General features: G+C 40.9%; 1 protein-coding gene across 2 annotated transcripts; it reads right to left on the reverse strand.

The window, feature by feature from the left end:
• Nucleotides 1-25,793, reverse strand: NTAQ1 (N-terminal glutamine amidase 1). 2 transcript variants are annotated; one of them, XM_037009271.2, is made up of 6 exons: nt 25,575-25,793; nt 10,843-10,942; nt 10,065-10,115; nt 6,562-6,710; nt 5,779-5,903; nt 1-664 (listed from the first exon to the last, which is right to left on the reverse strand). In XM_037009271.2, exons 1-6 carry the CDS (start codon nt 25,661-25,663, stop codon nt 555-557), a joined length of 624 nt encoding a protein of 207 aa, XP_036865166.1. In that variant the 5' UTR covers nt 25,664-25,793; the 3' UTR covers nt 1-554. The 2 variants fall into 2 exon arrangements, with proteins under 2 accessions (XP_036865166.1, XP_073086156.1); XM_073230055.1 differs by lacking the exon at nt 25,575-25,793 and adding an exon at nt 14,811-14,917.
• Between the last annotated feature and the right edge of the window lie 573 nt (nt 25,794-26,366).

Here is a 26,366-nt window from a genome sequence, read left to right on the forward strand (position 1 = left end):
TTAATTTTAAATCAATTTTATTTAAAAACCATATATAAATTAGGCCAAGTAACACTCAAGCTGAGAGGGCTCAAGCTTTTTCAAGAACACATAATAGTACAAAAAGACTAATAACATATTGTGATTCAGCTCACAGGATTAGCCCTCTTGAAACTGTAGCACAATACTAGCAAACATTGTATGGGCACCTTTGATGGGCACAGAAATTCACAGAGCAATGAGCCACACAGCCTTGCCCTCAAGGAGCTTACAGTATAGCTGGAAAGAAACAAATATCGACAACAGACACAAAGTCCACACATCTACCATAACAAAAATAATTACTGGCATAAGTCATTATATGTTTAACAAATAAGCCAAAAAGTTTCAACCTGACATATCAAAAACAAATTTTTTTTTACTTGTTCTATTTCTTTTGTTCACTCATGTTTCAACTCAAATAAAAGATGAAAACATAATGCCAACCCAAATATGCCATGTTTGCTGTCCCAAAGGAAAGGATGGATTGTTCATGTTCTAGAATTTCTCCACGGTTCTACATCCAGGTGTTAAGTTCAGTAGTTCTGACTGCCAAACCGGTGTACAAATTCAGACAGTGAGTAGACAGCTCCCCATCCTACCTCAGGGTCCATGCTGATAAAATCATTCAGGTTCATTTTGGAATCTAAAAAAAATACATGAAAGAAATACCCACTGAAAGCACAACTAGCTTATTAATTTGACAGCAATAAAACAACCCAGAAGACCAAAAGGAAGGAAAATCACTCATACATCACATATGCAACCACATACTTTTAAAGGGCTCAGTATCACTTCTGTGATATTCCTCTCTAGATCCAAACCTCACACAAACCCACCTTGAGAGGCACTGTACAAAATAACGGGCCAGAACTCATCAAAAGTATAAAGTTGTGAAAGAAAAGGTAAGAAGACTGAAGGAGGCCAAGGAGACATGACAACTAAATGTAACACCCTGGGTTAGATTCTGGACTAGAAAAAAAAAATTAGAGGGAAAATTTGTAAAATTTATAGAAGGCCTATAAGTTAATGGTATTGTCAACATTTCTGTGTCAATCGTTCATTTTCTTGATTTCAATAATAACATTCATGTGTAAAATTTAACACTGGGGGATCTAAGTAAAGGGTGTATATAAACTCTGTACCTTTTTCAGCATATTTCCTAAAAGTTTTAAATTATTTCAAAATAAAAAGTTCAATAAAAAAATGCATGAATAATCAAACTGCCAATTTACTGGTTTCATCTGCCAGTTTAAGGAAATTCAGAGGACGCAAGAGATACAATCGGAAAAATCCAGATTGTTTCTCCCAGGCCCAGTTTCTTGAACAAATTTCTTTAACAAATAAATTACAAATGCATTGAAAAAGACTCTTAAGAGACATGTAACCAAGCCCTATATGAGGATTTTATTTGGACCCTGACTCAAGTAAACAAACTGGATGAAAAAAAGATTCTGATTTTTTAACTGTGAATATCAACACTGACTACGTAGATATATGATGGCTTTAAAGAATTATTCTCTTCTTTTAGATGGTGCTGTGGTCATTTTTTTAAAAATCATTGTAATTTAGAGATTCGCCTGTAATATTTAGAGTTGAAATAGTATAATACCTGGGATTTGCTTCAGAGTAGTGAAGGAAAATGAATTCAGGGAAATGAATGGAATGTAAATGAATCTACTGGCCATGAGCAAATAACTGTTGAAAGTCCGATATACTATTCCACTTAGTTTTGTATATGACTTATATTTTCCACACTAAAAAAATATATGTATGTGTGTATATGGATTTCTGTTTCTGCTCCTCAGAGTGCTGTTATGGGAACTGCACTTCCACCATAAAGTGAAAGAAAACTGCAAATATGTTTAGCAACTGTTTCCAGATATTGGATTCCTGAGAAAGCAAAAACAAGCAAGGGGAGAAGAGCGCTAGGATCACTCCAGCTTACTGCCTGGGGGCAGCTTTCCCAGCCACAGCACAGAGAGGGGAGCACAAACAGCATGGCAGGCCCCCTGAAGTGAGGAGACAGAGATCCAAGTTCAGGAAGGTCCAGCAGCTAGATCTGGGGGACAGCATGGGAGAAGAGGGAGCTGTGCAGAGAGTTTCAGAGATCTGCAGAGGGGACCTACCCCCAACCCCCACCCCACCAAGTCTCTGGTTGGACTCATCTCATGAGGCCAGAAAGCAGTACCAGGAAGTAGTTGGTCTAATAATTTGTGGAACTTCCAGTCTCCACCAGCACTGGTGGAAAGAACTCGTAACACACAGGCATTTGGGGGTCCTCAGAAGGGGTACACCAGAGCAGTGGGGCTAAATTAGCACTAGATGAGAGACTGCTCTAAACCTCCACTAAAAAATGATTAAAAGCAAGCTGAAAGGACCTAGCTGACTCTCAGTAGTTTACCTGCATGTCAGAACAAACGCCAACACTATTTTTAAAAAGTACCTCAAGAGCCAGCAACTGAAAATGTAAGATTCACAAAGTCCAGCATCCAAACAAATGTTATGAATCACACAAAATAAAGAGGAAAATATGACTCAAAACCAGGAGAAAAATAATCAACATAAATGATAGAGATAATGGAACTAGCAGACAAGGACTGGCTATTATAACATCTGTCCAAAAGATGCTTCTGCTCCTCAGAGTGCTGTTATGACCAAGTGAGAAATGAAAGTTACTAAGTCAGCCCCAAATGGGATTTCGAGAGATGAAAAACTAAAATACCTAAAATGAAAAAAAAAATTAACTGGATGGGATTAATAGCAAATTAGTTAGTGTAGAATAAAAGATCAATGAATTTACAGACAAAATAAAAGAATTACTCAAAATGAAGCACACGCAGAGAAAGTCTGAAAAAATGAACAGAACATTATTGACCTATGGGAATAATACCAAGCTATCTAACATAGTGTAGCCAAAGGGCAAGAATTTAAAAAGGGTGGTAGGTCTGTAAAAATATTTGAAGAATTAATGGCCAAATGTTTTCAAATTTGATGAAAACTATAAATCCACCAATCTAAGAATCTTAACAAACCCAAAGTGGAATAAGCCTAAAGAAAACTGCAGTACAGTATATCATAATCAAATTGCTGAGAACTAGTGATAAAGAGAAAAACCTTAAAAAAGAGCCAGAAGGAAAAGAAGACACACCACATTTAGAGAAACAAATACAACAATAGCATGCTCCTTGACCAGAACCCACACAAGCAGAAAACAAGAGAGACACCTTTAAATAAGTAAAAGGAAAGACATGTAACACCAGCATGTATTACCCAACAATACATCTAAAAAATAACAATAAGCACTTAGGATATAGATAACTAGAAATAGTCACTAATATCCTTACAATAAAAGCTAGATGATGGGCAAAAACAGAACTTTTGCTAAAGTCATCAGAGAGCTGGGAGTGCAGGATAACCAAGTGACCTGAAATCAAGGAAAGAAGCCACCTCCAAGGAGAGGTGGAGTAGAAGTTCCTGCTTACCTGGGGTAGATGCCAGACTCCATATAAGTCAGTAAAGTTTTCTAAAATTTCTAACAAGTTGCTAAAGGAAACCCCAACTTCTGAAATACAATAGTTTTTGTTTTCTAGGACTTTTAATATAACTGAGAAATGATTACTAGCTATAGGCATTCATTACTCTAAAAAATCAATGTATAAAACAAGATAAAAATGTTTAGTTTTTTTAAAGATTAATATATATAACAAATAAGCATTTGCTTATAAACTCCCCACCAGGCACTAAAACATTTCCATTTAGGTAACACTGGTCCTCCAGCTCAGTTCAAATCAGTCAGTGTTACTCTCATACATCTGAAATCAAGATGAGATGTATACATGGACGAGAGGTAACAACTCAGAAAGAGAAAAGGACAAATTTGGTGTCTCTATAATTCAGCACAAGACTTGAGAAATGTCCTTAAGAACTGAGACATCAGTGGCTAGTACTGGAAATGAGTCTTCAGGACAAGGCTGTTAAGACTGTAAATTTCAGTTTTTTATCAAGATGGGCAGGTAATTTAAATAAATTTAAATATTTTTAAAAATTTCTTTAAAATAAATGGGAGTGCTGAGTTAAAAATAATAGCCACCACATCTTACTACACTCACAGAGAGTGCCTGCATTGGGGTATGGGTGGGGACTTGATAATATGGGTAAATGTAGTAACCACACTGTTTTTTCATGTGAAACCTTCATAAAAGTATATATCAATAATACCTTAATAAAAAATAAAAAATAAAAAGAACTATGAATTAACTAAAAGTAATCCCACTTATCCTATTCTCAAATATATTCCTTACATAAATACAGGGTTTGAAATAATGAATTCACTGCATTAGAGAACACTGTAATGTGGTTAAATTCTTACATGAGACACCAATATGTTTACCTCACACTTAAGAGCAAATCCTTTTTGTTTCAATCTCAAATTCAGCAGGCCCATGATAACTAACTATATAAGAGGCAAAAAAAGACACCACCACCGTCCCTCCTCCAGCGCAGTGTACTGGGCCCCCTGCCACTTTCTAGCTGTGTACCTTAGGCAAAGGGTTTAACCATCATGCACTTCAGTTTACACGTGTATCAAATGAGGAAAATAAAGCTTGCCTCGTGGAGTTGTTATGAAAATCAGACCAGTATGTAAAGGGGGTGGCCCCAAGCCTAGGCATCAAAACCCAAATCAACGATTCAAAGAGGCTCAGGGCCAACAAAGTGATGTTCACTGAATGGCTACTGTGCACTAAGCTCTGTGCTAGAAGCTCACGTCTAGTAGAGAAAAGGGGAGCTGCTGAGGGCACACTGCCCCAGGCCCTGCCTTGTCTGAGACTAGAAGGAAGACCCATGAAACCCTCTACTAACCTTGGACATATCGCAACTCTAGCGCTCAGGCTGGGAAGCAGGCTGGTGGACCAAAAAGCAATTCTAATATAAATCTTAAAAATTACAAGAACTTTTCACAGAAAGCCTCCAAAATCAGCACTGAATCCTCTTTCAGTGTCATTCCCTTCAAATATGCCAAATACCTTCTTCCTTGCTGACCTCTGAATACTACTGTTCTTATTTTTCTGGTGTGGTACACAGCCTACAGAGCCCTTTCATACGGGCAGTGTCAACGATGTAATGGGATGATCTCACCGATAAATGGCAATGTTGTGGATTACTCACAATCATAAATAATGTTTCAAATTCATGTGAAACAGTAGTAAGAGGGTGAAGAATCCTTTATCTACTTAAATCTTGGGAAATTAATTGGACTGATGCCTAAAAGCACATAAGCAAGATAAGTGGTACAATAAAATCTGCTAGCCTTCCCCTCCTTCTAAGATTTTATCACAGATCCAGTGAAATGCAATTTCACTCAGCACAGAGATGCATTGGGGATCTCTCTCACTCTAACAATGAGACCCGACCATGGCAATGTACTACTAGTCCCACTCTTAAATGACACAAATACGCAGATCTCCTAAAGTCCAGTGTCCTAGCTACTGCTGGTATACCCACTACCCTGGCAATTTACAAGTGTCAGGACTCTGTTCCTGCGTACCCTTCCTCTCCCATGAGCTCTTATGCCTTCCAGTCCCATTTTCTGTGCCTCAATTCCTGAATCTAATAAATACACAGAACTATTCTCCCTCTTACCTCCTTACAATGCAGGGAGTTTTATGCAAAGAATAACACAATCTTTGTCTTTAGTTAATGGAAAGTGCTGATCTGCACCACATCTGACACCCTTCTTAGAAGACATCTTTGGCTCACCTCCAGTTTCAATGCAAGGATATGATGGAGGAGGTTCTCTCCAGTTCCCACTGGAATCTTTCATGTGAGATCGGTCAGAAGCAAAGTTCTTCAAATAGGAATCTGCGCGGATCACTCTAAATTTCCTGTAGATAAATCAACATTCATTTACATGAGAAAGATTTCACAGTTGAAATTCTAATTCAATTGTTATATAGACTCATTTTTTATGGCATGCGCAAAATAACCCAGGCATTTTTGTACTATTACTAATATACAAATAGATATGTAGCCTTATCACCTGTTAAGTCAAGAGAAATGATCAGCAGAAATCTAAAACTACAAAGGCACAGAAATAAATACGTCTGGTTGCCTTTATTTAGTCAATTGTATACCTGGGACAAAGGGTGTAATTTTCAGGTACTGCTATCACAGGCCTCTCAATTTTGGCATCCTAAGGCATCCTACTCCCACAATCCCCCCACCACCCCCACAACTACATACAAGAGTGTGAGAAGAATCCTCAAAATGACTCTAAGAAAATGTCGGGGATCTCATCACACAAATTTTTAAAAGACTGCCAACCTTTAAAACCTCAAAATATTTTGAATATTCTGTATAGCACATCATTTTCAAATGATGACAGTAATGCCAAGCCAAGAGATCTTTACAAAACAAATGCAAACACACACACACACACACACACACACACACACACACACACACACACACACACACAAATTCTGTATAACTGTCACAGTCTAACTTCAAGACAGTAGGTAAATTCATTCTGGATCTACTCACCTTCTAAATTGTGGATGGATGTCCTCATCGGACTTAAAGGCATCTTCCACATAAGTGTCAAAGGGACAGGGAAATGGTAGGACAGTGTCGAGATCATAAATGAAGCTCTGTCCTCCACTTGAAACATGAAGCAAGACAACATGGTAATCCTAGAATTAAAAGTTGCTGAAGTTAACCATGTTATTTTATGATGATGAATTCCAGTTACAGTAACAATGCATATATTATCATCAAAAATGACACAAGACTAGTAGATGAATGGATAAAGAAGATGTGGTACATACACACAACGGAATATTATTCAGCCATAAGAAAACAAATCCTACCATTTGCAACAACATGGATGGAGCTAGAGGGTATTATGCGCAGATAGAGAAAGACAAGTACCAAATGATTTCACTCATCTGTGGAGTATAACAACAAATCAAAGATTGAAGGAACATAACAGCAGCAGATTCACAGAACCCAAGAATGCACTAGCAGTTACCAAAGGGAAAGGGGTTGGGGAGGGTGAGTGGGAAAGGAGGGATAAGAGAATCAAGGGGTATTATGATTAGCACACATAATATGGGGGTGGGGAGGCCACAGGGAAGGCAGTATAGCACAGAGAAGATAAGCAGTGACTCTATAGCATCTTACTATGTTGATGGACAGTGACTGTAATAGGGTATGAGGTGGAGACTTGATAATAGGGGGAATGCAGTAACCACAATGTTGCTCATGTGAAACCTGAGCATAAGACTGTATATCAATGATACTTTAATAAAAAAATGATACAATACTAATACAGCCCTTCTTATAACAGCAAAATAAAGCAAACACAAAATCCTGAAAAAAGACAAAATGTACAGTGACAGGGTAAAGTTAAGCAGTAGTGGAAATGTTTGTATGTATTCAATGTATACCCTTTGACCCAGCAATTTTACCTCTAGAAATCCATCCTACAGAGAAACGGCCTTTTGGACGTAAAGGTTTATATACAAAGAAAACCTCTGTCGCACTTTATAATCCTGAATATTCAGAAGCAACCAAAATTCCACCAAAAGAAGAATGGAAGTCCAGGCCTGAAGTCCAGTATCCTAGCAGTAGGTATACCCACTATCCTGGCAGTTTGCCAGTGTCATGACTGCTCCTGAATATCCTTCCCCTCGCATGAGCTCTCATGCCTTCCAGTCCTGCTCTCAGTGCCTCAATTCCTGAATCTAATAAATACACAGAACTATGAACCACGAGGCAGCCATATGACAGAACTATGCAGCAGCTAAAAAGAATTAGGTACATTTATGTGGAAAACGAAAAAACATTCCTATTACATGGTTGGATAGAAAAAGCAAATTGCAGAATATGTATTCTATTATTTTTTAAAAGCTGTGAGTATATTAAGACACATATTTGCATTCACAATACAAATGCATGAATATGTAGACAGAGGCAGAAGTCTAAAGGATATCCTTCAAAATATTAACAGAGGGGATGGTTGAGGTTAGCCTGGAGACAGGAAGGTCATTAAAATGTTGTTTCTAAATCAGCCAAGCCCTAATCTATAGCCATTAAGAAGGATAAAGATAGCTTCTCCTGCACAGCTCAGTCACAGTGCCTATGTGAATTCCCATTCTCACTCTCAGACACCGAGAACTGCCCAACACTAAATGTTCAAGCTAAGGACTGGAAGGGATGTCAGGGAGGTTATCAAGGGACATGAAGGCAGTGTGGTGCTTTGAATGCCTCAGAAGAAAAATGCAAAATGCTTTCACAGAGAACAGTACAGTGAGATGGAAAATTTCAATCATCTCTGTAGAACATGAATAATACCACTGAACATTTCTAAAACTTCAGAGCTTACAAAGCACTTTCTCAAATGTGAATGCATTTGACCCTGTGTGTTGGGGAAGATAACTGAGACTGCAGATGTTGTACTGGAAGGACTCAGGCCTGAGATCCAGTCCACTGATCAGCTAGATGACCTTGAGCTACTTAAGACTTTCTGGGCTTGTTTCTTCAAATGAAAAATGAGAGGGTTGGAACAGATCTGTTTTTTTCAAATGGTGGTCACGTTCACTTGGGAATTTGCTAAGAACACTAACTTCTGACCCCTTCTCTAGATCAACTAAATCAGAAATCTGTATTTTTAACAGTCTCCAGATAATTCTAATGTACATCTGGACTAGACTTTGCTAAAGTTCCTTACAATGTTAAATGGTAACAATCTAGGAGATTACAAATGCATCTGCAACATCAGACATTTAAAATCATTCCTAGGGGTGAGTGGGTAGAAAGGGTGAGGGGGTTAAATGGGCACAAAAACCTCAATCATAATATAAGTTGGTCACAGGGATGGAAGTGCAGCATTGAGAAATAGCCAGTAGTTCTCTAACATATTTCTATGTTGACAGATAGTAATTGCACTGGTTGAAGTAAGGATTCAATAATGTGTGTAACTCGCTGAACCACTGGGTTATATACTTGAAACCAATATAAGATTGTGTATCAACTATACTTCAATTAAAAATAAATAAAATCATTCTAGAATAATTTCAAAAGTGAAAGAAAATAGAACACTAGGAACAACAAATGCTGGCAAGGATGTGGAGAAAGGGGAACCCTCCTACACTATTGGTGGGAATGTAAATTCATTCAACCATTGTGGAAAGCAATATGGAGGTTCCTCAAAAAACTAAAAATAGAAATACCATTTGACCCAGGAATTCCACTCCTACATATTCACCCTAAAAAACAAGATCCCATATTCAAAGACATATGAACCCTATGTTTATCGCAGCACTATTTACAACAGCCAAGATACGGATGCAACCTAAGTGTTGATCAGTAGATGAATGAAGATGTGGTACATATACACAATGGATTATTATTTAGCCATAAGAAGAAAACAAATCCTACCACTTTCAACAACATGGATGGAGCTAGAGGGTATTATGCTCAGTGAAATAAGCCAGATGGAGAAAGACAAATATGAAATGATTTCACTCATTTGTGGAGTATAACTACAAAGCAAAACTGAAGGAATAAAACAGCAGCAACTCAGACTCCAAGAAGGGACTAGAGGTTACCAAATGGGATGGGGTGAGGAGGGTGGGTGGGGAGGGAAGGAGAAGGGGATTGAGGGGCATTATGATTGGCACACATGGTGTTTGCGGGGAGGTCACAGGGAAGACAAGTGTAGCACAGAGAAGACAAGTGGTGACTCTGTGGCACCTTGCTACGCTGATGGACAGTGACTGTGGTGTGGTGTTGGGGGGTACTTGATAATATGGATGAATGTAGTGACCACAATGTTGCTCATGTGAAACCTTCATAAGATTGCATGTCAATGATACCTTAATAAAAAGAAAGAACAGAATAATGTATATTCTCAAAAGATCACTTTATTAATAAATATCATAGGCTTTCTCTACTGTTCTATATTTCTGCTTTGCCAAAGTATAAAGACCACTCAGGGATTACAAGTAGTATGCATCAGAGGCTCTTAGTGTTGACCATCTTACCCATATCACAGGTCCATCTCCAGGTCTTGCCTGTTGTTTCCAGATAGGTATCTACAAAATGCAGTAAATTCCATAAGCCACAATTTCCATTAAACCACTACTGAATTCTTTAAAGCAACACATAAATGAAAAATAAAATATTTCTAAGCAACCAACAATCAAGGTGAAAGAATGAAGAAATCTAAATCTTTCCAAGTGTGCTTAACAATGGAAAGAGCAAAAATTAATTAGGAATCAGAAGGATTGACAGTTCAAGTCTTGCTCAACCATTTAATTATTTGTGGGACCTCCCCATAATTTCATTCACATCTATAAAACAGAGACAGCTGTCTAAGCATTGCCTACTTAACAGTGTTTCCATTAAGACCAAATGTGATGATGCCTGCAAATGAGATGGTGCTTTACAAAACAGGAAGGGCTTACTTTTTTTACTACTTATTAAGTTTATTGTAGTTCACTTTAAACTGCAGACATAAAAAAGTCTTTACTTCAAACCTGAGTATGAGGCACAAACCTAAGCAATTAAAAAATCTCTAACTTAATACCTACAGAAATGGGACTTCATCTGTGTAAACATACCATCATCTATTTCCTTACCTACAAGTAAGGAACTAAACTCTTCTGGCTCAACAATGCCCTGGAAGGAAAAATAATCTTATTCAAAAAACAAACTAAAATATTGCTGTTTTTAGAAAGCACATTTCACAACAGTGCTAAACCCATGCTCTACTAGTTCCTAAATTTCTTGTTTTCTTTCTATAGTCTCTCACAAACTTACCATCTTCCTCTCATTAGATATGAAGACGGCATAACACTCTTCTAAAGGATACTGGTCATGGTTTTTGATGTATTCACAGAGCTTCCAAATATTTTCTTCACTGAAACAAAATAATAGTTTAATCAATATAATTAAGCAATAACATTTTGGGTCTTTCAAGTTTAAACAAAAGACTGATGATGACATAAGAAAGCTGGAAGAGGCTTTAAAGACATCTTATCCAACAACTGGCTAACGTTTTAACCTATTCCAAAATATTCCCAACAGAGTGTTGCCCAACCAATACTGTGTATGGACCTCTCTTCAGACACAGAGCTCATGACCTCCCTCAGCAGTGCTTACACAGGGAGGCATTTTATAACTGAGAAAATGTTGTCAATACTCTATAAACTTTCAGTCAAGGGACTTGAGATTCAGCTGGAATTTCAGTTCAGCCACTTACAAGAAGCTTTAAACATCTTGATGTGTCTGCCTGCTTTTCTCATCTGTAAAAATGGGCATAATCACATCATACTATGAACATGATAAATCTTAGTTAACATTAGTTCCTTGCTCCCCCTAGGAATGGGGCAGGAGGGTGTTTTGGGTAGGAGGGCTCCTGGCTGGAAAGGATTGAGGCAGTTATATGATTTATACAGGAATTCTTTGGGAGAATCTCCTGTGAGTGGGATTCCCCAAGCTCCTCTGGTATGCAGGAGGTCCTGACTTTTAGAAAGTTCTTTTTCATACTGAACTGAAACCCATCTTCCTATACTTCTGTCCTAGATGAATCTCTCTTCTACACGACAGGCCATTAGCTATTTGAAGCGGGAGTCAGAACCACCAAAGTAAAGCAATATTCAGTACATCAAACCAAGCCACACTGGCAGCCACAGCCACACTCCTGCATGGTCAAAAACAGTCACTGGGAGCAGTATTTGCAGCTCAGCCTCTGGGTTCCTGTCTTTTTCTAGTGAGCCACACAGTAACTTTGCTCGAAATGAGTATATCAACACTCTCTCACACACATGATGCAATCTGTCAAAGCCTAATTTCCAGCCATCTACACAATGGTACCTGAAAATGAAGCAAGTTATGAACAGCACTGAGGACTGTCACCATTTTATGGAAATACACACTTTTAATTCAGTCTTGACCTTGTCTACCTGTATCAATGCTCCATACTACTAAGCTTAAAGTACTGAAGCTGAACATCTGAATTTTTCTCCATGATTTGTTTTTTCTCTAAAATACCTAAGAAACCTTATGGAAAAAGTGGTGGTAGAGGTAACAATAGGAGATTGCTGTTGACTACTTCCACAAGATATTTAGTATGGAGTAACAAAAATCTATTTCAATAGGACATATAACACATAGTAGCTGATTTTTTTTAATCCACATGTTCTAAGACCAAGTTTTGAGAAGACATTTGTCCAGCTCACTGACATTTTGGAGAGTGGATCACAGACATCTTCAAGAGCCTATGATATATACAGCACCATGCTAAGTGCTTAGAAAATACAATGATAAATTAGAGCCCACAGATGGGAGAGGAGACATGAAGATCCATAAATAAGCAAGAATCATAGAAGGCCATAAAAGATGCACAGAGAAAGCATAGAGGAGGGAGTCATTAATTCTAAGGGATTCAGGAAGATGGAGGAGGGACAGGTTGATGGTTCTCCCCATTTGTTTCCCCTCCCCCATCCCAAGGATGGGCAGAGAGTTAAGCAAAGAGTTTGTGAATCCATTTGTACTACAAGCACTACTGGGGAGCTGAATACATACACAGCTTGGACATACTTTGTCTATTATTTTTCAAATATATGTGGATATTACTCAGAGAAAAAAACTTAGACATCATTATTACTGAATGTGTAGTCCCTTTATATCAACTTTTTTTTGAGAGTGCAATTAATATCATGTAGGAGGATCTCATTAATCTTCTGATGTTTAAAAAAAAAAGAGGACAACCAAAGCAATCCTGAGAAGGAAGAACAAACGTGGGGAGCTTCTGTTCCCTAACTTCAAGCTCTACTACAAAGCCACAGTAATCAGCTTGGTACTGGCACAAGAACAGACCGACAGATCAATGGAACAGAATACAGAGTTCAGACATAAATCCACACATATATGGTCAGTTAATTTATGATAAAAGATCCATGAACATACAAATGGGAAAAAGACAGCCTCTTCAACAACTGGTGCTGGCAAAACTGGAGTTACAAGTAAGAGAATGAAACTGGATTATTGTTTAACTCCATACACAAAAGTAAACTCAAAATGGATTGAAGACCTGAATGTAAGTCATGAAACCATAAAACTCTTAGAAGAAAACATAGGCAAAAATCTCTTGAATGTAAGCACGAGCAACTTTTTCCTGTACACATCTCCTCCAGCAAGGGAAGCAAAATAAAAAATGAACAAGAGGGACTACATCAAACTAAGAAGCTTCTAAACAGCAAAGGACACTGTCAGTAGAACCAAAAGGCATCCTACAGTATGGGAGAATATATTCATAAATAATTTATCTGATAAGGGGTTAACATCTAAAATACATAAAGGACTCACACCTCAACACCCCAAAAAAATAACCCAATAAAAAAAATGGAGAACCTGAACAGACACTTCTCCAAAGAATAAATACAAGTGGCCAAAAACCACATGAAAAGATGCTCCACGTCACTAATCATCAGGGAAATGCAAATTAAAATCACAATGAGATATCACCTCACATCAGGACAGTCACTATCCAAAAGACAAGAAACAACAAACACTGAGGATGCAGAGAAATAGGAACCCTGCTGCACTGTTGGGTGGGGCTGCAAATTAGTGCAACTGCTGTGGAAAGCAGTATGGAGATTCCTTAAAAAACAAAAAAATAGAAATACCATTTGACCCAGTAATTCCACTCCTAGGAATTTACTTGAAGAAAACACAACCCCTGATTCAAAAAGTTATGTGCACTCCCATGTTTATTGCAGCACTGTTTGTAATAGCTAAGATATGGAAGAAACCTAAGTGTTCATCAATAGTTGAATGGATAAAGGAGATGTACATATACACAAATGAGTATTATTCATCCATAAAAAGAAAAATTTGCCATTTGCAATGACACAAATGGGTCTAGAGGGTATTATGCTCAGTGAAAGAAGCCAGGTGGAGAAAGGCAAATACATATGATTTCACTGATTTGTGGAATATAAAAACAAAGCAAAACAAAATGAACAAACCAGCAGTAAACTTATAGATACTGAGAAGTGGCTGGTGGTTACCATAGGGAAAGGGTTGGATTGGGTGGGAAGGGTGAAGGGGATAAAGGGGCACAAAAATTCTTTATCATATATAAGCTGATCATGGGGATGGTACTCCAGCACGGAGAATACAGCCAATGATTCTGTGACATCTTCCTATATTGACAGATAGTAGTCACACTAGTGGGGTATTTAGTAATATGAGTAACTGTGGAACCACTGTGATGTATATTTGAAACCAATATAAAATTGCATATCAATAAAAATAAAAAATAAAATAAAATAAAAAATAAAAATAAAAATTTAAACAAAGAGGGCCTTATACTTGGCAATGCTGGGAGTCACTGCTGGAACAGAAAGCCCTGGATTTGACTGAGTCCTAGCAAACATTTAACTGGTAGGGAGGAATGATGATAATATCCTAACCTGTCAGTTAATTACTTTGGTAGCAGAAAGTCTAACAAAGCAACATTAGAATATGCAAGGGACAACTGATTCTACAGGTGACCAACTAAGGTCAGAGAAGCATGAAGAGGAGGTCCCTGGCAAACAGCAGGTGCTCAACAGAAGTTTAAAATATATAATTACAACAGAATCAGAAATGCTTTGCAAACCACACAGTGCCACACAATTACTGGCCATAACTGTTACCACGGAGCTGGGTCTTAGAAACTAAGTGGGCATTTACTTCAAATTAAAGAAACTGCAGCAGCAAACATAGGAAGATGTACCTACCTGATATATTCAGAGAGTAGGACAGTAGTTCTCAATCAGAGGCAATTTCCCCTCCCCTACTTAGCAATGTTTGGTTGTTAATCACAAATTGGGGGAGGGTGCTATATAGGCTTCTAGTGGGTAGAGGCCAGGGATGTAGCAAGACATCATATACAACACACAGGCCAGCCCCCACAGCAAATAATTACCATGCACAAAACGTCAACAGAGGGGGCGGAGCCAGGATGGCGGCGTGAGTAGAGCAGTGGAAATCTCCTCCCAAAAACACATAGAGCTATGAAAATATAACAAAGAAAAATCTTCCTAAAATAGAGACCACAGGACACAGGACAACATCCAGACCACATCCGCACCTGCAAGAACCCAGCGTCTTGCGAAGGGGGTAAGATACAAGACCTGCCCGGCGGGACCCGAGCGCCCCTCCCCCCAGCTCCCAGCGGGTGGAAAGAAACCTGAGCAGTTTTTTTTTTTGGCGAGTGCTTTTTGGAAGCCTTAAAGGGACGGCCCCCATTGCTAGGGAGGCAGGGTGGCAGGACCGGTGAGCAGGTGCCTGGAACCGGTGCCTGAGGACAAAGAATATCCCGCGTTTCTCCCTGCGGGACCGACGGGCGGGTGCCTGAGACCGGCGCCTGAGGACGGAGGAAATCGTGCGTTTTTCCCTTTTTTTTTTTTCTCTTTTTGGCGAGCGCTTTTTGGAAGCCTTAAAGGGACAGGGACCCCGGTGATAGGGAGGCAGGGTGGCGGGACTGGTGGGCGGGTGCCTGGGACTGGCGCCTGAGGACAAAGAATATCCCACGTTTTTCCCTGTGGGACCGGTGGGCAGGTGCCTGAGACCGGCACCTGAGGACGGAGGAAATCGCGCGTTTTTCCCTTTTCTTTCTTTTTGGCGAGTGCTTTTTGGAAGCCTTAAAGGGACAGGGACCCCGGTGCTAGGGAGGCAGGGCGGCGGGACTGGTGAGCGGGTGCCTGGGACCAGCGCCTGAGGACAAAGAATATCGAGCGTCCTTTCCCTGCGGGACCAGTGGGTGGGTGCTTTTTGGAAGCCTTGAAAGGACAGGGACCCTGGTGCTAGAGAGACACGGCGGCAGGACCAGTGAGTGGGTGCCTGGGACCGGCACCTGAGGACAAAAAAAAAAAAAAAAAATCGCGTGTTTTTTCCTTTTTTTTTCTTTCTGTTCCCTCTCTCATTGCTGCTGTTGTTGTTTTGGTTTGGAGAGTGCCTTTTGGAAGTCTTAAAGGGACAGGACAGGTCACTTAGACCAGAGGCAGGGAATCTGGGGATCTCTGGGCACTCTAACCCCCTGGGCAGCAGGGAGCACAGAGGCCCCTTACGGAGATAAATAGCCTCCCGGCCGCTCCCCCTCCAACGGGGCTCCACCATTTTGGAGGAACAGCCCCAGCCAGGCCAAGCCCACAGCAACAGCGGAGATAAACCCCATAGCAACTGGGCAGGAAGCAGAAGCCCTGTCTGCGCACAGTTGCCCAGCACAAGCCACTAGAGGTCGCTATTCTCCCAGGAGAAGGCCACAAACCAACAAGAAGGGAAGCTCTTCCAGCCGTCACTTGTACCAGCTCTGCAAACTATCTCTATCACCATGAAAAGGCAAAACTACAGGCAGACAAAGATCACAGAGACAACACCTGAGAGGGAGACAGACCTAACTAGTCCTCCTGAAAAAGAATTCAAAATAAAAATCATGAACATGCTGACAGAGATGCAGAGAAAAATGCAAGAGCAATGGGATGAGATGCAGAGAAAAATGCAAGAGCAGTGGGATGAGATGCAGAGAAAAATGCAAGAGCAATGGGATGAAGTCCGGAGGGAGATCACAGATGTCAGGAAGGAGATCACAGAAGTGAAACAATCCCTGGAAGGATTTATAAGCAGAATGGATAAGATACAAGAGGCCATTGAAGGAATAGAAGCCAGAGAACAGGAACATATAGAAGCTGACATAGAGAGAGATAAAAGGATCTCCAGGAATGAAACAACACTAAGAGAAATATGTGACCAAGCCAAAAGGAATAATATTCGTATTATAGGGATACCAGAAGAAGAAGAAAGAGGAAAAGGGATAGAAAGTCTCTTTGAAGAAATAATTGCTGAAAACTTCCCCAAACTGGGGGAGGAAATAATCGAACAGACCATGGAATTACACAGAGCTCCCAACAGAAAGGATCCAAGGAGGACAACACCAAGACACATAGTAATTAAAATGGCAAGGATCAAGGACAAAGAAAGAGTTTTAAAGGCAGCTAGAGAGAAAAAGGTCACCTATAAAGGAAAACCCATCAGGCTAACATCAGACTTCTCGACAGAAATCCTACAGGCCAGAAGAGAATGGCATGATATACTTAATGCAATGAAACAGAAGGGCCTTGAACCAAGGATACTGTATCCAGCACGACTATCATTTAAATATGATGGCGGGATTAAACAATTCCCAGACAAGCAAAAGCTGAGGGAATTTGCTTCCCACAAACCACCTCTACAGGGTATCCTACAGGGACTGCTCTAGATGGGAGCACCCCTAAAAAGAGCACAGAACAAAACACACAACATATGAAGAATGGAGGAGGAGGAATAAGAAGGGAGAGAAGAAAAGAATCTCCAGACAGTGTATATAACAGCTCAATAAGCGAGCTAAGTTAGGCAGTAAGATACTAAAGACGCTAACCTTGAACCTTTGGTAACCACGAATCTAAAGCCTGCAATGGCAATAAGTACATATCTTTCAATAGTCACCCTAAATGTAAATGGACTTAATGCACCAATCAAAAGACACAGAGTAATAGAATGGATAAAAAAGCAAGACCCATCTATATGCTGCTTACAAGAAACTCACCTTAAACCCAAAGATAAGCATAGACTAAAAGTCAAGGGATGGAAAAACATATTTCAGGCAAACAACAGTGAGAAGAAAGCAGGGGTTGCAGTACTAATATCAGACAAAATAGACTTCAAAACAAAGAAAGTAACAAGAGATAAAGAAGGATACTACATAATGATAAAGGGCTCAGTCCAACAAGATATAACCATTCTAAATATATATGCACCCAATACAGGAGCACCAGCATATGTGAAGCAAATACTAACAGAACTAAAGAGGGAAATAGACTGCAATGCATTCATTGTAGGAGACTTCAACACACCACTCACCCCAAAGGATAGATCCACCGGGCAGAAAATAAGTAAAGACACACAGGCACTGAACAACACACTAGAACAGATGGACCTAATAGACATCTATAGAACTCTACATCCAAAAGCAACAGGATATACATTCTTCTCAAGTGCACATGGAACATTCTCCAGAATAGACCATATACTAGCTCACAAAAAGAGACTCAGTAAATTCCAAAATATTGAAATTCTACCAACCAATTTTTCAGACCACAAAGGTATGAAAGTAGAAATAAATTCTACAAAGAAAACAAAAAGGCTCACAAACACATGGAGGCTTAACAACATGCTACTAAATAATCAATGGATCAATGAACAAATCAAAATAGAGATCAAGGAATATATAGAAACAAATGACAACAACAACACTAAGCCCCAACTTCTGTGGGATGCAGCGAAAGCAGTCTTAAGAGGAAAGTATATAGCAATCCAGGCACACTTGAAGAAGGAAGAACAATCCCAAATGAATAGTCTAACATCACAATTATTAAAACTGGAAAAAGAAGAACAAATGAGGCCTAAAGTCAGCAGAAGGAGGGACATAATAAAGATCAGAGAAGAAATAAACAAAATTGAGAAGAATAAAACAATAGCAAAAATCAACGAAACCAAGAGCTGGTTCTTCGAGAAAATAAACAAAATAGATAAGCCTCTAGCCCAACTTATTAAGAGAAAAAGAGAGTCAACACAAATCAACATAATCAGAAATGAGAATGGAAAAATCACGACAGACTCCACAGAAATACAAAGAATTATTAAAGACTACTATGAAAACCTATATGCCAACAAGCTGGAAAACCTAGAAGAAATGGACAACTTCCTAGAAAAATACAACCTCCCAAGACTGACCAAGGAAGAAACACAAAAGTTAAACAAACCAATTACGAGCAAAGAAATTGAAACGGTAATCAAAAAACTACCCAAGAACAAAACTGGGGGCCGGACGGATTTACCTCGGAATTTTATCAGACACACAGAGAAGACATAATACCCATTCTCCTTAAAGTGTTCCACAAAAACAGAAGAAGAGGGAATACTCCCAAACTCATTCTATGAGGCCAACATCACCCTAATACCAAAACCAGGCAAAGACCCCACCAAAAAAGAAAATTACAGACCAATATCCCTGATGAATGTAGATGCAAAAATACTCAATAAAATATTAGCAAACAGAATTCAACAGTATATCAAAAGGATCATACACCATGACCAAGTGGGGTTCATCCCAGGGATGCAAGGATGGTACAACATTCGAAAATCCATCAACATCATCCACCACATCAACAAAAAGAAAGACAAAAACCACATGATCATCTGCATAGATGCTGAAAAAGCATTTGACAAAATTCAACATCCATTCATGATAAAAACTCTCAGCAAAATGGGAATAGAGGGCAAGTACCTCAACATAATAAAGGCCATATATGATAAACACACAGCCAGCATTATACTGAACAGCGAGAAGCTGAAAGCATTTTCTCTGAGATCGGGAACCAGACAGGGATGCCCACTCTCCCCACTGTTATTTAACATAGTACTGGAGGTCCTAGCCACGGCAATCAGACAAAACAAAGAAATACAAGGAATCCTGATTGGTAAAGAAGAAGTTAAACTGTCACTATTTGCAGATGATATGATACTGTACATAAAAAACCCTAAAGACTCCACTCCAAAACTACTAGAACTGATATCGGAATACAGCAAAGTTGCAGGATACAAAATTAACACACAGAAATCTGTAGCTTTCCTATACACTAACAATGAATCAATAGAAAGAGAAATCAGGAAAACAATTCCATTCACCATTGCATCTAAAAGAATAAAATACCTAGGAATAAACCTAACCAAAGAAATGAAAGACTTATACTCTGAAAACTACAAGTCACTCTTAAGAGAAATTAAAGGGGACACTAATAAATGGAAACTCATCCCATGCTCATGGCTAGGAAGAATTAATATCGTTAAAATGGCCATCCTGCCCAAAGCAATATACAGATTTGATGCAATTCCTCTCAAATTACCACCAACATTCTTCAATGAATTGGAACAAATAATTCAAAAATTCATATGGAAACACCAAAGACCACGAATAGCCAAAGCAATCCTGAAAAAGAAGAATAAAGTAGGGGGGATCTCACTCCCCAACTTCAAGCTCTACTACAAAGCCATAGTAATCAAGACAATTTGGTACTGGCACAAGAACAGAGCCACAGACCAGTGGAACAGATTAGAGACCCCAGAAATTAACCCAAACATATATGGTCAATTAATATTTGATAAAGGAGCCATGGACATACAATGGCAAAATGACAGTCTCTTCAACAGATGGTGCTGGCAAAACTGGACAGCTACATGTAGGAGAATGAAACTGGACCATTGTCTAACCCCATATACAAAGGTAAACTCTAAATGGATCAAAGACCTGCATGTAAGTCATGAAACCATTAAACTCTTAGAAAAAAAAAAAACATAGGCAAAAACCTCTTAGACATAAACATGAGTGACCTCTTCTTGAACATATCTCCCCGGGCAGGGAAAACAACAGCAAAAATGAGCAAGTGGGACTACATTAAGCTGAAAAGCTTCTGTACAGCGAAAGACACCATCAATAGAACAAAAAGGAACCCTACAGTATGGGAGAATATATTTGAAAATGACAGATCCGATAAAGGCTTGACGTCCAGAATATATAAAGAGCTCACACGCCTCAACAAACAAAAACAAATAACCCAATTAAAAAATGGGCAGAGGAACTGAACAGACAGTTCTCCAAAAAAGAAATACAGATGGCCAGGAGACACATGAAAAGATGCTCCACATCGCTAATTATCAGAGAAATGCAAATTAAAACTACAATGAGGTATCACCTCACACCAGTAAGGATAGCTGCCATCCAAAAGACAAACAACAACAAATGTTGGCGAGGCTGTGGAGAAAGGGGAACCCTCCTACACTGCTGGTGGGAATGTAAATTAGTTCAACCATTGTGGAAAGCAGTATGGAGGTTCATCAAAATGCTCAAAACAGACCTACCATTTGACCCAGGAATTCCACTCCTAGGAATTTACCCTAAGAACGCAGCAAGCAAGTTTGAGAAAGACAGATGCACCCCTATGTTTATCGCAGCACTATTTATAATAGCCAAGAATTAGAAGCAACCTAAATGTCCATCGGTAGATGAATGGGTAAAGAAGATGTGGTACATATACACAATGGAATACTACTCAGCCATAAGAAGTGGAAAAATCCAACCATTTGCAGCAACATGGATGGAGCCGGAGAGTATTATGCTCAGTGAAATAAGCCAAGCGGAGAAAGAGAAATACCAAATCATTTCACTCATCTGAGGAGTATAGGAACAAAGGAAAAACTGAAGGAACAAAACAGCAGCAGACTCACAGAACCCAAGAACAGACCAACAGTTACCAAAGGGAAAGGGACTGGGGAGGATGGGTGGGCAGGGAGGGATGGGGGGGGAAGAAGAAGGGGGGTATTAAGATTAGCATGCATGGGGGGGAGGGAGAAAGGGGAGGGTGGGCTGCACAACACAGAGAGGACAAGTAGTGACTCTACAACATTTTGCTAAGCTGATGGACAGTAACCGTAATGTGGTTGTTAGGGGGGACCTGATATAGGGGAGAGCGTAGTAAACATAGTATTCTTCATGTAAGTGTAGACTAAAAATTAAAAAAAAAAAAAAAAAAAGAAAGAAAGAAAGAAAAGGGGGATTACTCCTTGACAGGATAAAACTATTGGTAAATCAAAGATCAACGCATGCTTTAAATATCCTTAATGTTGATCACTTAAAGGGTGTCAGATGATCAGCTATGGAGGTACTCTTTTCTGATAATATTCCTTTCTCTTAATTAAAAAAAAAAAAAAAAGCAGTTACTGTGTGCTGACCTCCAATGAGTTCTGCACAGTGGTATAGAGGGCATGTCAAAGTGTGGGCAAAGGGTCTGTTTGTTTCTATGCAGAAGATCAAGGCCTAGCTTGGATACCCAGAAAATGAACTAAGATACGATATGAGGAGGAGCTTCCGGCATCAGCACTCTCTGGAGGACTTGTGCCGGGGGATGATCATCAAAAAGCCTCCACAGGGATCCGGACGATGCTGCGGTTGTGGCTGCATCCAGCCCACCGTCTCCTGGACTTGCCATAGGAACGAGGAGGGAGATGTCTAGGCTGGCATGTGCATACAGTGAGACAACGAATTTGACCGGATCTGTACTGTTGGAACTCAACCAGGAGTTGGGAGGGGTGCAAGTTGTAGCACTCCAAAATCTCATGACTATAGACTATCTATGGTTAAAAGAACATATGGGATGTGAACAGATCCCAGAAATGGGCTGCTTTAATTTGTCTGATGGTTCAAGTACAGTTGGACAATATCCATCATATCATAGATAAATTTTCACAAATGCCTAGGGTGCCTAAATGGTTTTCTTGGCTTCACTGGAGATGGATGGTAATTATAGATTTGCTTTGTTTATGTCACCGTATTCCTATTATGTTAATATGTGTGTGCAAATTAGTTAGTAGTTTAAAACCTATACATACTTAAGGTACTCTACAAGAAGATATGTCAAAGAAATAATCAATCCTCCCATGTTTCCTTCATATGCTACATCTATAGCTTTTCTTCTTCCTTCCTAATTACAACCCTTAAATAGAATTTATGCCTCATATCGAATTTACCGAGTATCATAATTCCTCCAGGTGGTAAAGATAGCTCGAGACAAGTGCTGGGCATAGAAGCCACAGCGCATAAATCTGCAAAGAAGTAAAAAGCTAACCTTTGCAAACAATATGGCTTCTCTCTCACTTACCAACTTTACATTTCCCTGTATGGCCCCGGAAGACGACTGGTTAGCCAGAGACGGGTAAGATTCCTCAAGGGAGGAACAACCTAAGACAGGCACAGTCGCAGGTGGGCCATCAGGTGAGAATTTGGGGATCAACAGAGGTGAGGCTCAGAACCTCACCCCCCCTGCTTTGAGAGAAATCTTCTGCATCCGTGGATGTCTTGCTGCCCTTGTCTAGCCTGGATTAATACTTAGTCCATAGGCACACACCTGATCATCTGATCATCTACATTTGCCCTCTTACAGCACTAAACTATGTTTTCTACCTTTATCTTGCATCTACCTACCACTTCAGCATTAAAAATAAAAATAATAACAATAATAGGAGAAATGTGGGATCAACATATAAATCAAGTACAAAAATCAAACGAATATTCATATTTGACCTGATTGTTTATAGGTCATAATGCATGATCAAAACCGAAAGTTTCTGTGATGAATGCCCTTGTACCATGTAAGAATTTATTCACTATGTAAGAATTCGTTCACCATGTAAGAACTTGTTCGTTATGCTTCAGAAGATTGGAGACTGACGAGAATTAGGTTTGAGATGGATTAATGATTGTACATTGAGCGTTGACCCCCCTATACTGAATTTTATTGTCGTGAACAACCATTTGATCAATAAATATGAGAGATGCCCTCTCAAAAAAAAAAAAAAAATGTCAACAGAGCCATAGCTGAGAAACCCTGGGGTAGAGCAAAGAAGGCACGTTCAAAATGAGGTTGGAGGAACACATGGTGACAAGATCTTGGAGGGTCTGCCATGCTCAGGAGATAGACTTGATCATCTATGTCTATATATTCCTCCAAATGTAATCGATGGACCAGCCTCCAGCTCCTCCACTGTGCTACGCACACGCCTACACTGTCTGGGGTAGGACCCTAAGACCTACATGTTTACAAGCTCCTGGGTGATTCTCTAGCATATTCAAATTCAGAATGGCTTTCAGCAGTGTGAAGCCAGCTAAGATTAAAGACCTGATTGGAGAGGGGAGAGCTAGGAAGAGAAGCCTGTTAGGAAAGACTGGAACCCCTAACAGCCCAGGAGGGCCTGGCCTAAGGCTGAAGGAACTAAAAGGAGACACTCTAACTGAAGAGACATTCATATCCTATCATTCTCCCACCAAACCACTGGACTCCAATTGTGCTAGTTCCCCTGTTGTTGCTTGAATACTCCCAAACTTCTGAGGGCCTTCACACCTGCTGCTCCCAGTGCCTGGAATGTTAGTCCTCCACTATCCACAAAGCTCCTACTCCCTTTTTTGTCAGATCCCTGTTCAAAACCACCTTATCAAGAACGTTTCCCTTAAACATCCATTGTAGTGAGTCAGCATTTGTTACTTTGTTTTACTTGCTTAGAGCACTTGACACCACCTAAACATGGTTTGTTTTGTCAGCTTTCCACCAATGGAAACATAAGGACCATGAGATCTTGCCAGGGAATGTGTCTACTGTGTTTACTGCTGCATCCCTAGTGCCTACAATTGTGCCTCACACATTCCAAGTGCCTGATAAACATTTATTGAACGAATTAATGAAACAATGAATGGATGTTAGGGACAAGAACAAATAGGATTTAGGTGGAAATGAAATGCAATGATTGAGCAGCATGGACTCCAGGATTACAGAGGTTCCAATTTCAACACCACCATGTGCTAGTTTTGTGATCTTGGGCAAACAACAGCCTTCTCATTAATAAAAAGAAAAATGATAATGATAAAATCTATCTCCTAGGCTTGGATGGGAACACTTTGCACTGGGCATGACATGCAGAGCTGAACAAATGTTAAACTCTTGGTGGCACTGGCTTGGTGACCAGCTTAAGGAGAGTGGCAGTTTTAGACAACCCTAAGGTTTCTTGTGCAGGGACTGGAAATGGGTATGAAGTCATTTCTCGGGCAAGGGAAGGGTAGGAGTAGTGATTCCACCACAGAGGTGGCCTAGGACAAGGGTACAGTGTATGGAGTCCAGGGATAAACTGCGTGTAAATACCCATTCCTTCACTCACAAGCTATGTGGCCTTAGACAAATTGCTTGCACCTCTCTGTGCTTCAGTGTTCTGATTTTTAAAATGGGGATAACAGTACCCATCTCCTAGGATAATTGTGGACCTCAAGTAAATTCGTTTACAGAAACCACTCAGAACAATGCCTGCCACAGAGCTAGTGCTATGTAAATGTAACCTTCATAACGACAACATGGTGGTTAAGATCATAATTTCTGGTACCAGAGGGCCTAAACTGGATTCCTGGCTATTAGGTGGGTGACCTTGGGAAAATAACTGCAATATCTCTGTTCCTCCATCCTCTTCCAAAATTAAAATGACCTTCACATTCAGTGCGAAAAACCAATTTCCCAAGGTTCTCTGAGATCCACCCTCCGCTTCCAACTCCTCTTTCCTGGCCCCCAATCCCTGAGATCGGCTGAGAAATAATCAGGCGAAAAGCGCCAGGCAGAAGAAATGCACCCACCGACCCTACCATTCCTGGCGAATTCCAGACCCCAATCCAAATACCCAGTCTACTCAAGAGACGAGGGTTGCTTTCGCGCTCCCTCATCCGCCCCCTCACGCAAACCGGAAAACCCGCCAGCGGAGACCCAGAGCGCCCCCGGGGAGGGGCCGGGAGGGGCCGGGAGGGGGCGGGGCCCGGCTGCGGGGCCGCGGCCGAGCGAGCCGGGGAGATGTCGGGGGCTGCGCCCGCGCCCCCTCACCAGTAGCAGCTGTTGTAGACGCAGGCGTCTCGAGGGGGGCTGGCCGGCTGGTAATGGTCGGCTGCGGCAGCGGAGATATCCCCCTCCATGGCGGGCTGGCTTGGGCCAGAGCTCCGGCCTGAGGAACGCAGGCTGGACCAGCCCAGCTGGCGGGCTTCAGGGGAGGAGCCGGCGTGCGGAGCTCTGCGCCGGTTCTCGGCGCGGAGTGGGCGGAGCCTGCGGCCAATGGTGCTCTTCCCGAGTCGCAGACGGGGAAGGCGGAGCCTGGGCGGGGCGAGCAGCGCAGGCTCCCTGCGCGCGAGACCCAAAGGGCGATACAATTCCAGGTGGGAGGAGCCAGGGGCGGAGTGGGCGGACTGGGTTGGGGTAAGCGGTGTTACCTCCCCGCTCGTGGGTCCCTCTGAAGAGTACCGCGTGGATCCTGGGTAGGCGAATCCCGGCCTGGTGGATGGAGCCAGAGGCGGGGCGGAGGTGGTGGAGCGAGGCTCTTGCTCCTGTGGGGCGCGGCGGGGTCGGGCGTACCGGGGCGGCGGTAAGGGTGGGGATCCAGTGGGCCTGGGGAGAAAAGAGGTCGCCGGCAGGCGGGCTGCAGGGCAGCCAGGAGAGGGCTTGGACCCGGAAACCCTTGGATTCGAGCGTCGCTCCGAGAGTCTCCAGGCGTGTGAGACCCTCCTCTGCATGCGGGGCCGGCCTGGACAGCTGTGTAGGAACCAGACGAGAAGCGAAAGACTCCACTATGCGAGTGAAATAAAAGAAGCTTGTGTGGAAAATGGAACTTTAGCACCTTGAGCC

The sequence above is a fragment of the Manis javanica genome, chromosome 2, assembly GCF_040802235.1.
Source record: "Manis javanica isolate MJ-LG chromosome 2, MJ_LKY, whole genome shotgun sequence".
Classification (NCBI taxonomy): Eukaryota; Metazoa; Chordata; class Mammalia; order Pholidota; family Manidae; genus Manis; species Manis javanica.